The following is an 18,442-nucleotide window of genomic DNA, read 5'->3' on the forward strand; positions in this document are numbered from 1 at the left end:
CCTCAACATTGTGGCTTCTGATGGGAGCTCACTGGCCTCAAATAAGATTATAGAATATAGAAAAACTACAGCACAAACAGGCCCTTCAGCCCACAAGTTGTGCTGATGATATCCCTACCTACTAGGCTTACCTATAACCCTCAATCCTATTAAGTCCCATGTACTCATCCAGAAGTCTCTTAAGAAAGCCTATCAAATTTGCCTCCACCACCACCGACGGCAGCCGATTCCACTCACCACCCTCTGTGTGAAAAACTTATCCCGATATCTCCTCTGTACCTACTCCCCAGCACCTTAAACCTGTGTCCTTTCTTGTGACCTTTCCAGCCCTGGGAAAAAGCCTCTGAGAATCCACCCGATCTATACCTCTCAACATCTTATACACTTATAAGGGTAGGCTATTAATTTCTACTGGGTTGGTTTCGCTGAAGTAGGCAGGGGTCTTCTGCCTGTTAATTCCATTTACATAGATCATTTTATTCGTTATGGGAAAGGGTAGCTCCGTGATAGATATGGGGGGCTCCCATGTCCACCAGCATTTCACACTGTCTCCCTCTACTCGTGCAGACACGTAGATCCTACCCTCCTTTCTGCCCAGGCTTGCGGGGGCTGCCTCACGTCAGTTCCCGCCCTCCTTGGTAGGGGGAGGAGGGAAGGGTTGGCTCCTGCGTTTGCTCCAACAGGAGGCCTCAGTTTGGCCATCCTTATGACAGAACCGACAATTCGGCGCTTTCTTTCTACCTCCCTTTGGTGCTCTAGAGTCTCTGGCAAAGTGGCCTGGCTTTTCACAATTATGATGTGGAGATCCCGGCATTGGATTGGGGTAAACACAGTAAGAAGTCTCACAACACCAGGTAGGAATTCCACAGTGTCATGACAAAAGCGACATTACTGTCCTGTCTGGAGACAATACACATCTCTTTCAATGATGCTTAATGCGATCTCCACTCAAATTATCTGCACCTTTAAGGCTTGATTAGCTGTAAAGACTCGCATTCTAATCAGTATTGAATAAACTGAGTGTGTGTGTCTTTACATCCCCTGTTTGTCATCAGAACTCTTCACTCACCTGACGAAGGGGCAGGGCCCCGAAAGCTAGTGGTGTTTGCTACCAAATAAACCCAGTGGACTTTAACCTGGTGTTGTGAGACCCCTTTTAACAACCGGCCTATGGCTGGGAGCTAGAGACAGGTGCCTCATTTTCCGTATGTCTCCAGGCGTCTTTCAGTCTCTCATCACAGATGAACAGCGACTGTAATTTGACCCATCCTATTAAGTTCAGTAATCTATCCCGGCTCTCTGGTCACGGCCATTCAACCAGACCCAGAAACAGATCCTGGGTTTTGGCACCAATTTGTTGTAGGTAAATAATACATCTCAGACTAGTCATGAGTCAAAGTAAAGCAGGTTTATTTCAAAAGCTTTTGGGAGACGCCTGGTTTCGAAAGCGGTCACCAGACTTCTCACCGAATACAAGTAAGAATAGAGTTTTATACATCCCAGGTCCCGCCCTTAACAACGTCTGCAGCTCTCCAAGCTGTCTGTCATGTTTCCCACCTATCCTGTAGTTATTGCTGCCTTGGCAGTTTCATCCTTTGCATAATCCATGCATAGTCCATGCGTAGTATGTGTAGGCTGCAACTGTCTCTGCTCTGTTCCTCTGTTGTGATTAGCTGTTATCCGCATCGCGATACCTATGGTTTGTTTATCCAGCGTACAAAGTTACAAGCTGCACAAATAATACATCATCTGGCATACAAGGTGACAGGGATACAAAAACAAGTCTTGCAATCCTTTTTTTTTGCAAACCTCTAAGTGTTACAAAGCTCATTAACCCATTCCCTACTTCACCCCCCCAATACAGCAACAACATTTGGAACTATTTACAAACAAATTGTACATTTTTCTACATTTATTTCACACAGGCTTGGTACAGAATCCACAGCATATTTTCAATATGGTACAACCCATAGTTGAAACTTCACCCAGACGTCCATCTTACAAAGGCCTGATCGGGGGTGGGGAGGGGGCGGAATGACAATCCCTTGGGTGTTGATTCCTGGGTAGAACCCATAGTTGAAACTTCACCCTTATGTCTATCTTACAATGGCCTGATCAGGGGGTGGGGTTGGGGTGGTGCGGAATGACAATCCCTTGGGTGTTGATTCCTGGGGACTTTTTAAGACCCTCTCTGGTGTGTGTGCTCTTGGTGAACCCCCCACGTTTGCTCTTCTTCCCCACATCGTCAGTCATCGATGTTGAGTTCCCTGTACCCTTCACGATTGGAGGATCTGTTAATTCCAGGCCTCGATCTTCAGATGCCTCCACTGGCATTGTTAGGAACGCTTTCAAATTTACAGCTGGGATCCCAAACCTTCTTGTAGGACTGCGAGCACTTGGTTTGCGCCATACTAATTCCTCCCGTGTTTCCACCATGTAAGATTGTGACGCCTTGACTGCAATAGTGGCTGTAAATTCACTTCCACCCTCCCCCAGAAGTGAATCCCATAAGTGTAGGGGTGGCACAGATCCACACTAGGTCACAATGCTGCCACACAACGCCAGGGACCGGCATTCCAATTCCTTCTCGGATCACTGTCTGTGCGGAGTTTGCACGTTTACTCCTGTCCCTGCGTGTGTATCCACTGGGTGTTCCAGTTCGCTCCCTGAATCGAAAGGCATGCTGGTTTGGTGTTTTTTTTTCCATGCTAAATTCTCCCTTGGTGTTCTCAAACAGGCGCTGGAATGTGGCAACTAACGGATTTTTACAGTTACTCATTGTAGTGTCGATGTCAGCCTGCTGTGGCAATGGTCAATAAGCTTGATTTGTTTACTTTCAATGTCCCCTTTCAGGGGCTGCCCTGTGCCACACTTGAAAATATTATCCAGCTCCTGCTTGATCATGCTGCCAGTCTTGGAGCCCAGGCTCGGACAGACCAGCAAGTGAGTGTACATCATTTTCCATTTCATAGAATCCCTTGAATGCAGAAGGAGGCCATTTGGCCATTGGGCCTGCACCCACAAGTTTCCCACCCAGGCCAAATTCCTGTCAATCCATATATATTTACCCTGCTAACCACTCTGACCAATGGACAATTGATTGAACCAATTCAACCCATCTCTCACATTGGGAGGAAACTGGAACACCCGAAAGAAACCCATGCAAACACAAGGAGAATGTGCAAAATCCACACAGACAGTGACCCAAGCTGACCCAATTTATCCCAGGTCTCTGGTGCTATGAGATAGCAGCGCGAGCCATTGTGTCACCATGCTGACATATGTGTGATCCTCTCCTCTGCAGAGTCCCCAGTGACAAAGCAGTAGATCATCACTTTATTCGCTTGACTGACGCAGAGCTCAGCTGAAGTCCTGAAGTTGAACGTCTGTCAAAGTTACAGAGCAGACTTAAAAGAAAACATTCTATAAACAAAGAGATCATTCCCCCCCTCTAACTTGCTCTGCCCTTTAATTAGGTTGTGGCTTAAAATAGGTGGAGGACACTGATAGACTCGTACCATTGTCTGGAAGACATGCTGGTTTGGGGCATTGGTCATGCTAAATTATCCCTCAGTAAACCCGAACAGGCTATCAGAGTGTGGCGACTAGGGGGTTTTCACAGTAATTTCATTGTAGTGTTAATATAAGCCTATTTGTGATGCTACTGAAATGAACTTAAACTTAAACCAGTCAGTCAGTGGTTTAACTTCAAAATTGGTTAAAACTTTAATCAGTCAGTCAGACTGCAATTTGTCTGTGCTGGTAATGAGCAACTGGGGGCAGCTCAATAAATGACCAGCCCTGTCGTCAGTCGGGTACTAAATAATAGGATTGAGGGAGGCTGCTTGGCAGAGAATAGAAGCGGGTTGATGGAAGTTGCTTTACTCGTTCAGGAATTGAAGTGTTGTTGCAAAAGGGTAATTCACCACTCCCTTGACCTGTTTCCTGAACTTGGACTGAGTCACTCCATAAATAAAAACGTGTGTGCAATAACTCAAATTCTGAACCATGTATCCAACTTGTGAAAATGTATATTCAGGAATATTCAGGAATTGTGAACAATTCCTGTTATGTTATAGTATAAGAAATCTATAACATACAGTGATCATAGGGGAATGAAGCTGTCATATTATGACAGGAGTAAAATCACAGATTTCTTTCTGCTCTCCATCTCTGGGCTACTGCGATTCACCCCTCCACCCCCTTATTCTGACCACTCTGTCCCTTCTGGACCCCATTCATCATTAAAATATGTCGAACAGTCAGGGCATTAATCAACAGAATGGTTTAAACAAATTGGATCAATAGCGGAAAAATCGTATCAAGCCAGTCAAATCCCACCCATTCCGGTCTGTGTAATACCTTGGTTTAAAAGGACAGAACCACTGTAAATTGACAATTATCTCTTCAGTTTCCAGGGCAAAGTTACAAGGAGATGTTTTTTAAAACAGAGCAGGATGCTGGTTGTTCCCAGAATGGCCACCTCAGTTTTCCCAGTGCAATATATGTTTTTCAGCTGCTGGGAACAGATGGCTATACACTGGTTAAAGGAGAAACTGACAGTGAACCAGGCTGATCTGTGTGTGGCTGCACTATTCAGGGTGGTGAGAACACTACACAAAGTGGTGATATGTAGGAAACTAGGCATTCATTATGATCATGGCTGATCATAAACTTTAACATCATGATTCCGCCCCCCACTTCCTCCATATCCCTTGATCACTTCAGCCCCAACTGCTATGTATAAATTCTTCCTGAAATCTCCAAAGGTTTCAGCCTCAATTATTTTCTGTGGTAATGAAGTCCATAGATTATCTGAGTGAACAAATTACACCTCACCTCATTTCTAAAATATTGACCCTTTATTTTCAAACTATGGCACTAGTGCTCAACTCCGTCACCATCGTGAACATTCCTTCTGAATCTGCCCTGTCTAAACATATTAGAATTTTCTAAGTTTCAATGAGGTCCCATCTCACCCTTCTAATTTCCAATGAATGGAATTCTAAGTGGCTTAGTCTCTCTTCTCATCACAGATCCACCATCCCAGGAATAAGAATGGTAAACAATCACTGTGCAGCCTCTACAGCAGATATATATTCCTCCTCAAATGACACCAAAACTACAAAGAATATTCCAGGTGTGGCCTCACAAATGTCCTGTTCAATTGGAGTAAAACATATTTATTCATGTACTCAAATCCGCTTGCTATGAAAGCCAAGATATCATTTGCCTTGTTGACTGCCTGTTATACCTGTGCACTTATTTTCAATGACGATGCACATAGATACCAAGTTCTCACTGATTGTTTGCCCCTCTCAATTTAAGTTCATTCAGATAATAAAATGTCTTCTTATTATTGCTAACAAAGTGGAAAACCTCACATTTATCCACATTACACGGCAACTGCCATGCATATGCCCACACACACAGCCTGTTATATTGAAACATGTCTGCATGGTTCTCACAGCTTACCCTCCCACCTGACTTTGCATCATCTGTGAACTTGGACACAATACATTTAATTCCCTATGTCAAAACGTTCATATATAATGTGAACAGTTTGGGTTCTAGCACAGATCCCTGCAGTACCACACTGTCTACCAGTCAGACAAAGACTCATTTCTACCAACACGTTGTTTCCTCTCTGTTAGCCAGCTCTCTATCCAAATCAAGGCATTATCTGCAACGCATACTCAACATCGCAGTCTGTTACATCAGACCTTGTTGAAAGACTCCTGAATGTCTAGATAAAGCACTGGTTCTCCTCACCGAACTCTACTAGTCACATCCTCCAAGAATTCCAATAGGTTCTTCAAACAAGATTTCACCTCTGTATATCCATGCTGACTTTGTCTGACTTTACCGCTGCCTACCAAGTGCTGAGTTATGATGTCCTTGAAAACAGGCTCTAGCAACTTCACCAATACTGATGTTATGTTCACAGGGAACAGTATATCATATTACTGAACGTATCTCTGCAAAATCGTGACATGTAGATCAGTCACTGAGTAACAGCATAGAGCAGCTGACACATAGATTTTGACAACTACACTTCCCATGAATCCCAATAACTCCAGGTGGTATATTTTCTTCACCATTTGAAATTCCAGATACATTTTCAGCGTGAAGTAATGTGCTCCTTCACTCTGCAGGTACTCTCTGTTTTATCTGCATGGTGATACATTCCCAAAGACTTTCACATATACCCTGTGGTATCCCCTCTGGGATACTGGCTTTGCAAAATCGCTCATCTTCAAGTTTCTTCAAATCAGCAAACACGTGGCAACTTTGATTGAGGTTGTGGAATATATTTATTACTGAGATTGAGTTGCTGTCTTTCAAAGAATGGATAATGCTGATTACATTTATTAATTTGTAATATTAGAGGCTGTGTTACACACCAAAGTTACTGACATCTGAAACACAATTCTCAAAATCCCACGGCTCAGTGTTGTCTTTCACCTGTCTGTGACCTTCCAATCATTCAATTCCAAATGTTAGAGGGTCTCTCCGGGCTGTTCCACTCTATCCCGGGATGTAGTTCCCATCCTTAACTCTGGAAATCCACGCAATCCATCCAAGTCCGATAATTGTGACTCCAATTTCAGAATTAATCTGTTAAGGATTCAGGAACGTGCACCACAACAACTGAATCTATCCCCTCCAGCTCCATTTTTCCCAGCAACAACAGAGAAGATGTCCTGAACCGGGGCACCAGTCAGGCAACACAGCCTTGGGGACTCTCCATGCTGGCCACAGAGGAAAGTGTCTATTCCTCCTGTCAAACTATCCCCATTTACAACAACCTTTCCCTTTCCTCCTCCCTCTTGAATGGCTCCCTGAACCACAGTGCTATGGTTAAGTTGCTCATCCTCCTTGCAGCCCTCATCCACGTCCGCAAAGGTCACACATCCGTTTCTTTCATCATTTGAAGGACATTGGTGTCCCTGGCTGGCCAGCATTTATTGCATGTCCCTAGTTGCCCTTTGAGGGCATTGAGAGTCAACACCATTGATGTGGCTCTGGTGTCACATGTAGGCCAGACCAGGTAAGGTCGGCAGGTCTCATTCCTTAAAAGGACATTAGTGAACCAAACAGTTTTCTGGATTAATAGTCGAGTGACAATACCATTCGTTCATCATCTACACTGAGACAAGCCCAAGGGCTGAGGCTCCTTCAACACTACCTCCTGGGTTCATCACCAAGACTTGCTTGGAGTCACACTCTCCTGTCCCTGATCACTCACCAAATGTGATGTAGTTATTCTTTGGGATGTGAGCACCTCCTGAAACACAGTGTCTCGCTAACTCTCCGCTCCCTAGTGTGCCACAGCGTTCAAAGCTCAGACTCCACCTCATCAAATCTGAATTGGTCTTCCTCGAGCAACCAACATTTCCTACAGATGTGTACACAAGCAAACACAAATGGGACCGCGAGCTCCCACATCATGCAAGTACAACACATTACCTAGACCTGCCTCTGTATTTTATCTACTTTTTATATGTTTTTAATCTTGTTGTAATTTTCTACTTTGAGCTATGTTCTCAATAAACGTCACAGAAAGTATCCCACCAGCAAAAATCTAAATCTGCTTGAATCTGTAAGGATGGGAAAAGGGCATATCTTTCATTCATTTTTGGGAAACAGAGTTCTCAGGATAGCCAGCATTTATTGCCCATTCCGAGTTGATGTTGGAGAGCGGTTGGGAGTTAAACACATTGCTGTGACTGTGGAGCCACATGTAGGCCAGACCAGGCAAGGACGGCAGATTTCCTTCCCTAAATGATATGAGTGAACCAGGTGAGTTTTCTCAACAATCAACAATAATTTTCTGGTCATCAGCAGATTTTTAATTCCAGATATTTTTTATTGAGTTCAAATTCCACCAGCTGCCATGTTGGGATTCGAGCCCAGGTTCCCAGAGCATTAAAAATATCGGGATCTTTCCTGATGCTCTGACATCAACAAGGAGCTGCTCAGAAAATTCCCGCAGTGTTCCTTCCGAGGACTGACTCACCAATCAGCTGCTTCCATTGGTCCCACAACATTTTCTGAACATTTAATGTCTGGCCGACACCTGCTCACACTGGACCTGATGGTAAGGCAGTAAGCGACACAAGACAGAGCAATACATCGCCAGCCACTTCCCTAAACTCCCACACTTAGCCCAACTCTCAGAGTTTCACTCTTTGTAGCTTGCACTCTGTGGGCAGATTTAACAGGCCCAGTTCGGAAGTTTATATTTGTGCCTGAACCTGTTTGAAGCCATTGCACCCCTTCCCATCTCGGTCTGAGTAACTGCCAAGGGCTCATCCCCAGTTTCCCTTGCTGAGAGGGCAATTAAGTGTCCTGATCATGTAAGGGCGACAGATTTCCTTCCCTGGGACATTGTTGAACCAGATAAAACCTGTTTAAATAAGTTTAAAGCACTTTTGTAGCAAGAACTTACCTTGTTGAACTGTTTAAATCATTTAAAAGCATTTTTGCGGGCTTTTTGTATTTATCGCTTTAAGAATTCTAAGGGCATGGATTTCAGGGAGTTGAGGGGGAGCAGGCTTTAAAACAGCGCCAGGTTTAAAAGGACACCTGGTGTAGACAGCGGGCAACGTCGGAGCGGACAGCGGAGTGAGTGGGAAGCAGAGTGAGCTATTAGGGCTTTGGATCAAAAGGGCTTGGGAGAAAAAGGACCAGGTAAGTTCGTGTGGAAATTTTCAATGCTACTACAGTGAATAATGGAGGGGCATGTGCGCCGTACTTACGTACGGATATTTTGGCCTTGGAGGGAGTGCAGAGGAGGTTTACTAGGCTCATACCGGAGTTGAGGGGGTTGAACTATGAGGAGAGGCTGAATAAACTAGGCCTGTACTCATTAGAGTTTAGAAGAATGAGGGGAGATCTCATTGAAACATATAAGATGATGAATGGGATGGATAGGATAGAAGTGGAGGGACTCTTCCCGCTCAGAAAGGACAGTAGGATTAGGGGGCACAGCCTCAAGATAAAGGGGGGTGCGGTTTAGAACAGAGTTGAGGAGGAACTTCTTCACTCAAAGGGTGGTGAATCTCTGGAATTCTCTGCCCGTTGAAGTGGTGGAGGCTGCCTCGCTAAATATTTTTAAGACGCGGGTTGATGGGTTTCTGATAAGCGAGGGGATTAAAGGTTAGGGGGAGAGGGCGGGAATGTGGAACTGAGCCACGACAGATCAGCCATGATCTTATTGAATGGCGGGGCAGGTTCGAAGGGCTAGATGGCCTACTCCTGCTCCTATTTCTTATGTTCTTATGTTTTCTGAACTCCAAATATAATTATTTTAATCCCACCATCTGCCGTGATGAGATTGGAACCCGTGTGCCCAAAACATTAGCTGAGTTTCTGTATTAATAGTCTTGTGATAAAACTATCAGTCCATCTTTATAAGGCCCTTGTCAGGCCTCACTTGGAGTACTGTGCGCAGTTCTGGCTGCATCACTATGGGAAGGACGTAGAAGCTATTGAAAGGGTACAAAGGAGATTTATAAGGATGTTGCCTGGACTGGGAGGCATGCCTTATGAAGATAGGCTGAGGGAGCTGGGACTCTTCTCCCTGGAGAGACGAAGGTTGAGAGGTGACCTGATAGAGGTTTATAAAATGTTGAGAGGAATAGATAGGGTGGATTCTCAGAGGCTATTTCCCCGGGTTGAAATGGTCGCTACGAGAGAACACAGATTTAAGGTGTGGCGAGGCAAGTACAGAAGTGATGTTAGGGGTAAGTTTTTCACTCAGAGGGTGGTGAGTGAATGAAATCGGCTGCCGTCAGTGGTGGTGGAGGCGAACTCGCTGGGGTCTTTTAAAAGACTCCTGGATGAGTATATGGAATTTAATGGGATTGGGGGTTATAGATAGGTCTATGGATTGGTAGGTATTGATGTGAGCGGCGCAACTCGTGGGCTGAAGGGCCTGTTTGTGCTGTAGTGTTCTATGTTCTATGTTCTATCATACCCACATCCTGAGTATACAGACCCTGAGTTCCAGTAACCTCGATACACCATTAGTCTGCAGACCTCCCTGATTGGATAGCATTAACTGGCTCAATCAGGGAATTCATATTCCAATAGGTCCAACTGATGGTTATCATTAAAGTCACTAAATAAATCTCTCTGTCGCTTTCTGTCTTCTTGTGCATCTCTCTGTGTGTCTCTGTCTCTGTCTCTCTCTGTATGTTGTTCTGTGTCTCTTATTGTCTCTCTGCATCTCCCTCTTTCTCTCCCTCTATACCCTCTTCTTTTGTCTCTCCTGCTCCCTTTTAATCTCACTCTCCTTGCCCCGCTCTGTCTCCATGTCCCTCCCTCTCTGTCTCTGTCCCACTTTTCTTATCTCTCTCTCTCTCTCTCTATGCCTTTCACTGCCATTTGCTCTTGTTGTGTCCATTGTATGTGATAGGTCTCATTCTTTTCCATTTGTTCCCGTTCTCTCTGTTACACTCTTCTCTGACTATTTATCTCTGCCCTCCTTTCTGTCTCCCGTTCCCTCTTCGTTGCCCTTTTCCTTCCTTATTACATCTTCCCATGTGTGTCCTGTCTCCCTTTCTCATTCCCTGTCCATCAGCCCTGCCATTTCCCCCTCTATCCCTGTTTCTTTCGGTCTGAGAAAACCCCTCACTCTCTCTGTCCTTCATCTCTGTTTGTCTCTCTGTGTCTGTCTGTTTGTTTCCCTCTCCCTGTTGAAAACTATTTCAAATGCTGTCTCTCTTCATGTCTTTGAGCCCTTTCGTCCCTCTACCTATCTTTGTCTCTCTATCACTCTCACTGTTGCTTTCACTGCCCTCTCTCTCTCTCTCTCTCTCTATCTGTTACTCTTTCTCTCTTTGTGAGGCTGTTTGTTGTTTAGAGTTTGAATGTCCAATAGGAAGAGTCAGGGATCTTGTGGTTGCAGTTACTTCTGAGGCTGTAATGAGATGAATAATTGCAGTAAAGGGATGTTTGAGCAGAATTATTAGCTGCTGTCTGAAATGAGTCTGTGTCACAGCATAAATGGCAGTGTTTGTACAGCAACTCAAGAGTTGCAGCATGAAACCCAATTCCAGAACAAAATAATCTAACACTACCGACTTATATCCCAAATAATCCATCCGATTCCATATTGAATAAACCATTAATATTGACCATAACAGAATGAAATTGGCTGAGATAACAAACAGTAAAATGATGGATTTCCTTCGACTCTCCATCTCTGGGTCTCTGGAATTCTCCCCACTGTTGTGACACCGGAGTCTCCTGCGGGCTCTGCTGCTCACTAAAATGTGTCGGACAGTGAAAGCATTCAGCAGCAGAATCAGGGCGAATGGGACACACGGGGTTAAAATGAAGTGGAGGAACTCGATTGTACTCCAGATCACAGATTTCATAACATCCCATGCGACAGCACAAAACCAGGGATCGTTCATCAGATGATATCCATTTAAAAACATAAAATACCAGAAAATGTTCTTTAAACAGCTCAGCACCGTCACTGTTCCCAGAACCACAGCCGCCGATTTCTCGCTGCAATATTTACTTTTCAGCTTGGGGCAGCAAATGGCCACAAATCGATCAAAGGTGAAAGTGACGGTGAACCAGACAGAACAGTCAGTGGCTGCGTAAAGCAGGACAGCGTGGATATTACACACAGGAACCAACACCAGGAAATAAAACTGTTCCCAATAAACAATGGGAATGTGTCTCAATGCAAGGTCAAGGATAACGACCAGCAGATCCCCCACCGACATGGCCACCAGGTAACTAGTAACACATTTGGACAGACCACAATCTCTGTTTGTCAGTGTCACAATTGTGATTATGTTCACTGTTAGGAAGGAAGATTAAGATTAAAATTAGACATCATTCAGGGGAAGATTTGACAATTTAGACTGAGGATAGGTGAAAATAAAAACAATGTCCACACATACAAAATAACTTTTTTTAAAAAATCCAGCTCGTCTTTTGGAGTGTCGGGGGAAAGAGGAGCATCCAGAAGAAACCCACACAGACATGGGGAGAAGCTCCAAACTCCACACAATAAATGACCCAAATGAGGAATTGAACCCAGGTCCCGGACGCTGTGAGTCAGCAGTGCTAACCACAGTGTCACCATGCTGCACCATGGCGACAACACAATGGTATACATTTGGGAGGGAGTTTTCAGAGGAGTTCACAACACTGATCCTCACTCAGCTACATGGAAATAGTCCTTCTACCTTGTGGGGGATTTGGTGGGTAAGAAGGCTGAGGGAGTAAACCCTGACAGAAATCCCTGTAGATGATAATCAGTCATCTCTCAGACAGCTCACTGACAACCCCTGCAGCAGAACTGGTACCAAACAGTGCTGGTTCGCCCTTGCCTCTGGCTCATACTAACAGTTGACAGAGGGAGATCCCGATGCCTTGACAGCACAGAATCTCTATTATATTTACCCTGGGCTGTACCCTGGAGAGGAGACCACAGCATTGTTGCCAAATTAGTACAACACAGGAAGAAATGGTAATTTCACACTCGGTTGGCACAGGACACAACTGCCAGGGTTTGCTTTCAAGTGTTTGAGAAAACTTCAGTGTTCAGTGAATAGTGACCGTCCATAATTCCCAGTGGGTTTGCTGCTGCCCCACTGTGGTCTACTGGACCAGTGAAGGTCAGTGAGTCCTCTCTTGGCAGGAAGGTTGACAATCTGTGCACCTGGTAGGAAAAACTCAACAAAGGCCGTTACCAAAGAAAAACCAAGCAGCCTGTCATAATGATAATGATCCAGTGAGAATGACATCCAATAATATGAAAGACATCAAAAGGTTTGTCATGGCACGAATCAATTCCAGCCTCCCAGATTGCCTTGATCCACTACAGTTCACCTACGTCCTCAAGTCAGGGGTAGGTTCTTTACCCAGAGGGTGGTGAGGGATTGGAATGCCCTGCCTGCTGCAGTTGTAAATGCGCCTAGTTTGGGGGCATTTAAGAGATCCGTGGATAGGTTTATGGATGAAAAGGGATTGGTTTAGGTTAGGGGGTCATTGTTTTTTAACTGGTCGGCGCAACATCGTGGGCCGAAGGGCCTGTTCTGCGCTGTATTGTTCTATGTTCTATGTTCAACATGTCCACACACGCCATCTCCCTGGCCCAACAGTCAACCCTGTAACACAGACTCATGTTTATCGACTACAGCTCAACGTTCAATACCATTATTCCTACTAAACTCATGTCCAAATCCGTGGCCTGGGACTTGGCTTCTGCCTCTGCAGTTGGATCCTGAACTTCTAACTCACAAACAGCAATAAATAAGGAGAGGCAACAACACCTCTTCCACAATCATCCTCAACAGCGGTGCCCGGCAAGACTGTGTCCTCAGCCCCTTACTGTATTCCTTATACGCCGATGACTCAATTTACAAGTTTTCTGATGACCCCAACATAGTGGGTCAGATCCCAAACAATGATAAGACTGAGAACAGGGAAGAGTTGGAGAATCTGGTGAATTGTTGTGACCACAATAATCTTTACCTCAGTGTCAACAAAGCAAATCTACTTCAGGAGGTATCATGGAGTACATGCCCCTATCTACATCAATGGGTTGAAGCTGAAACGGTCTAGATCTTCAGGTTTTAGGGCTCAGATCACCAGTAACTTTTTGTGTCCTTCCATGATGACACTACAGTTAAGAAAGCCCACGAATGCTTCTATCTTCTCAGAGGACTAAGGACATTTGGCAGGTCAGCTACGAGTCTCACCCACTTTTACAGATGCATCATAGATAATATTGTAGCTTGGTGTGGCTCATGCTCTGTCCCAGACCGCAACAAACTTCAAACTTGGTGAATGCGGACCAGTCCATCACTCAAATCAATCTCCAACTCATCAAATCTGTCTAAGCTTCTCGCTGCCTCGCAAAAACAGCCAGCATAGTTAGGGAATAATGCACCATGGATATATACTCATCCCACTAGTTCCATTAGAGATAAAAAAAAGCATGCCAACCAACTCATAGAAAAACTACAGTGCAGAAGGGGGCCATTGATCCATTGATAATCCTAGCCAGGCCCTATCCCCAAAGTCCCACATGTGTACCCTTCTAATCCCCCTAACATGCGTATCACGGGACACGAACTGTTAATTTAGCATGGCCAATCAACGAAATGTTGGACTATGGGTGGGAATCGGAGCATCCGGAGGAAATTCACACAGAGAATGTGCAAATTCCACACAGGCGTTGATCCAAGCTAGGAATTGAACTCATGTCCTTGGAGACATGAAACAGGAGTGCTAACCATGGTGCCACCATGCCGATGACTCAACAACAGCTTGTTCTTGCTGCCAGCAGGCGTTTGAATGGACCTATATGGCATTAAGTTGATCTTTTCCTCCACCCTAGCTATAACTGCATTACATTCTGCAATCTCTTATTCTCTATCCTTTGTCTGTAGAACACTCAACAAACAATCCTTTTCACCGTATACTAATATATGTGACAACAATAAGACAAATCAATTCAAATCAAACCCAACCAAATCAGTCTTTCACATCTCAAGCTGGAACATCAGCACGATGTGCCCTGGCCTTTCCAATGAACTTACGCAGATTGATGATGTGCACAGGATTGCTGTGATCGAGATAAATTTACAAGGGTCAATGTGACTCTGGGGAGCTGCGAGAAACTGGACCTGCTCAAAGTGAATGCTTTCCAGAGAAACACGATACGTTCTTGTAACAGGAGAAATCCCAACAGGCAATGTGTGAGAATGAAGCTGGTTTCAAAGTAAACAAAAAATCATCCCTGGTGATGATGGAATCCCGGGATCCCTGATGCTGTGAGACAGCTGTGCTAAACATTGTGCTCTACTGCCATCCTACAAGGTGTCCTGGAGACATCCAAGATCACGCCCAAGACGGCATCATCACTATGTCCATGATTGGAAATCATGATGATTGGAAATCAATCTGAGGGACAGGATTAATCTCCACTTTGAGAGGTAAGGGTTGATGAATAATAGTCAGCATGGCTTTGTCAAGTAGAGATCATGTCTGCAATTTGCTTGAATATATTTAGGAGGTGACTGCATAAGTAGATGAGGGAAGTGCAGTCGATGTAGTCTAAATGGGCTTCAGGGAAGAATTCCCGCATGGGAGACTGAACAGGAAAGTAATAGCCGAATGGATCGAGGGCAATTTGGTAAATTACATTCAAAATCGGCTGAGTGGCAGGAGGCAGAGGGCGGTGGTTGAATGTTGCTTTTGTGACTGCAAGCCTGTGTCCAGTGGGATTACACATGGATCAATGCTGGGTCCCTTACTGTTTGTATTGTACATTGGTGGTCTAGGCGTGAAAGCGTGAGGTATGAGCAGAACTTTCACAGGCACCGACCACAATCCCACCCAGCCCTATCCCCATAAAAATCTTCATTTAGACTGACAGATTGCCGGGGGGGGGGGGGCACGGTAGCACAGTGGTTTGCATTGCTGCTTCATAGCTCCAGGGTCCTGGGATCGATTCCCGGCTCGGGTCACTGCCTGTGTGGAGTTTGCACATTCTCCTAGTGTCTGTGTGGGTTTCCTCCGGGTGCTCCAGTTTCCTCCCACAGTCCAAAGGACTGCGGGTTAGGTTGATTGGCCATGCTAAATTGACCGTAGAACCATAGGTTAGAGGATTAGTGGGTAAAATATGGAGGGATATGGGGGTAGGGCCTGAGTGGGATTGTGGTCGGTGCAGACTTGATGGGCTGAATGGCTTCTTTGTGTACTGTAGGGTTTCTATGATTTCTATGACTTGCAGCTGTGTTCCCAACCATGTACCAAACCTATGTGGTTGCAAATACACAATTCAGATACACAAGTGAGATCTTGCTGTAAACAATAAAAATGGATTCTGCAGCCTGCTGACTGGGTGGGTGATAAGCAGTGAACTGCTATATGTTATATGTCGAGGGTAAAATGGATTCTGTCTCAATCTTTTACTCATGAAGGAATAGTGTTTGATGTCACATATCTATGAAAAGTCCCAGCACACAGAAGACATCCCAGCCCATGGGCCCTGAGACAATTGTCAGTGGCTGAAAGAAATAATAACTGGACACAGAGATTCAACAGAAACAAGAGCAGCAAACCGAGTACAGTAAATGACAGGGAAATCAACACAGTTAAACAGCCTTTCTAGCAAGAGAAACTGGACACAGGGGAGGGGACTTTACAGCCTCACTCTCCCCGAAGCTGGAAAATCCCTCCCGTGTTTAACAGACCCTCCCATGCTCTGCCCCTCGCATGCTCCGAATCCTTGGCGGTCAGGCCGGTAAAATTCCAGCCAGGGACTTACCCGGAACACCAACAATAGCCAGGAGGGGATAGTAAAAGCATTGAATCACGTGCAGTAGATATCGAATCCGACCAAATAATGTTATCCATGAGCCATCTTCAGTAAACCAAGAAATCCAGTATGATAAACTCCTGTCCTTGGTTGGAACATCAAAATCCATTGTTCCCAGATTCTGATCTATTGTTGTAACATTCCAATTGATTGTTCCCAGATTCTGATCCATTTTTGTAACATTCCAATTGATTGTTCCCAGATTCTGATCCATTGTTGTAACATTCCAATTGATTGTTCCCAGATTCAGATGCATCGCTGGGAGATTCCAATCCACTGCTCCCAGATTCTGATCTCTCCTCTCCCTCCCTCTCTCTTTCTCCACAGCCGCTGATCTCTGTTAGTTTGGAGTTGTCGCTCCCGCTGTCTCAATGAGACAACACATTGAACAGAATCCCTTATTAATAGAAGAGGGAAATCGTCCAGGCAGACTAATCGGATCCATGGAGACTCACATCAATTACAGTCACTAAACAAACAGCTTCACTTCACCCCGTTCAATCCAACACTTTTTATACCCAAAGCAGAATATTTACAGCCTAGATGGGGTGTTGACGGTCAGGGAAATTTGGAAACAATGAAGGGTCAAACCATAACTCTTTCAATATTCATTCGATATAACAGAGTCCCTCTGCTCGGCTTCATTTCGAGAGAGATAGAATACAACAGCAGGGGTGCACTGCTGAGGTTTTGTAAATCTTTGTTCAGACCACATTCCGAATATTGTCAGCACTTTTGGTTCGGGGGGTGGGGGGTGGTTTAGTTAAGTCGGGTAGCACGGTAGGTGCAAGGTTGGAGGGCCGAAGGGCCTGTTCCGATGCTGTAATTTTCTTTCTTGGTCCTTTTCGGCCCCATATCTAAGGAAGGATGTGCTGGCCTTGGAGAGGGTCCAGAGGAGGTTCACAAGAATGGTCTGGTGAATAAAAGACTTGACGCACGAGGAGTGTCTGAGGACTTTGGGTCTGTACTCGATGGAGTTTGAAAGGATGAGGAGGGGGATATCAATGAAACTTACAGAATAACGAAAGGCCTGGATAGAGTGGATGTGGGGAAGATGTTTCCAATAGTAGGAGAGACTCAGGCCCGAGGGCACAACCTCAGAGGAAACAACAACAGTCCACTCATTCGTTGGAGCGAGCAGAGTGATGGTTGCACAGGGTAAAGATAAGCGATTACCTTTGTAAAGACTTTCGCGGGCTTTTTAACTGTAATTCTGCTTTAAAAGTTAGACAGGAAGTGGGCCGCGGGGCTTTGTGGGAAGGGATTTTTTTTACCGCGTGAAGTATAAAAGGAGGATTACTGTAGACAGCGGGCAGCATCGGGAGCGGGCAGCAGAGTGAGCTGTAAGGGCTTTAGAACATCGAACATAGAACATTACAGCGCAGAACAGGCCCTTCGGCCCACGATGTTGCGCCGACCACTTAAAAAACAATGACCCTCTAACCTAAACCAATCCCTTTGGATCACAGGACTTGGGAGAAAAGGGCAAGGTACGTTTAAATTCTTAACCGTGTTTAGAAATCACGAGGAGACTGTGATGGAGAGACATGTGATGTGCTGTTTCTGTATGATGTGGGAACTGGTGGACCCCAAGGTCTTTCCCAGTGACGGTGTCTACAGTAAGTGATGGTTTCTCGAAGTGCTCCAGCTCAAAGTAGACGAGCGGAACTCTGAGCTTCAGATACTGAGGCTCATCAGAGAGAGGGAGTGTAAACTGGATAATGGGGTACAAGAGTGACTCACACCCCCTAGACTGGCTAACTCTGAGGGTCAGGAACAATAGGGTGCTGCTGAGGGGAGGAAGGGTGAGAGGAAGGAGGGGGGAGTGGGGAGAAAGGAGGGGGGACCCAAAGGCCTCGACCTCTCAATCTGCACAACAGGTTTGAGGTTCTTGCTCCCAGTGTGGACAAGAACGAGGGCTGTAAGGTTGACGAGCAAACTGCCCAAGGTACAGTGGTGCAGAAACAGGACAAAGAGGAAGAAGTAAAGAGGAATGTAGTGGTAATTGGGGATAGTGTAGTTAGGGGGAAAGACACTGCCCTTTGTCACAATGATAAAGAATACAGAAGGGTATGCTGTCTG

General features: G+C 45.2%; 1 protein-coding gene across 1 annotated transcript; it reads right to left on the reverse strand.

The window, feature by feature from the left end:
- Positions 1-3,266: 3,266 nt before the first annotated feature.
- LOC145337513 (putative G-protein coupled receptor 139) lies at positions 3,267-16,532 on the reverse strand. Its single transcript, XM_080182302.1, has 3 exons — positions 16,310-16,532; positions 10,920-11,824; positions 3,267-3,386 (listed from the first exon to the last, which is right to left on the reverse strand). Exons 1-3 carry the CDS (start codon positions 16,530-16,532, stop codon positions 3,267-3,269), a joined length of 1,248 nt encoding a protein of 415 aa, XP_080038428.1.
- Positions 16,533-18,442: the final 1,910 nt, after the last annotated feature.

The sequence above is a fragment of the Carcharhinus amblyrhynchos genome, unplaced genomic scaffold (assembly GCF_965287045.1).
Source record: "Carcharhinus amblyrhynchos unplaced genomic scaffold, sCarAmb.v2.hapA scaffold_51, whole genome shotgun sequence".
NCBI lineage: Eukaryota > Metazoa > Chordata > Chondrichthyes > Carcharhiniformes > Carcharhinidae > Carcharhinus > Carcharhinus amblyrhynchos.

Bases quoted from the DNA above. Each gene is read 5' to 3' on its own strand.
- LOC145337513 (XM_080182302.1), bottom strand. From the start codon at position 16,532: ATGGATCAGAATCTGGGAACAATCAATTGGAATGTTACAACAATAGAT. The intron at 11,825-16,309 runs GTAAGTCCCTGG...CCTTCCTAACAG, and splicing joins GGCTATTGTTGGTGTTCCGG to TGAACATAATCACAATTGTG. The intron at 3,387-10,919 runs GTAACTGCAACC...TAACTTTGACAG, and splicing joins ATCTCATTACAGCCTCAGAA to ACGTTCAACTTCAGGACTTC.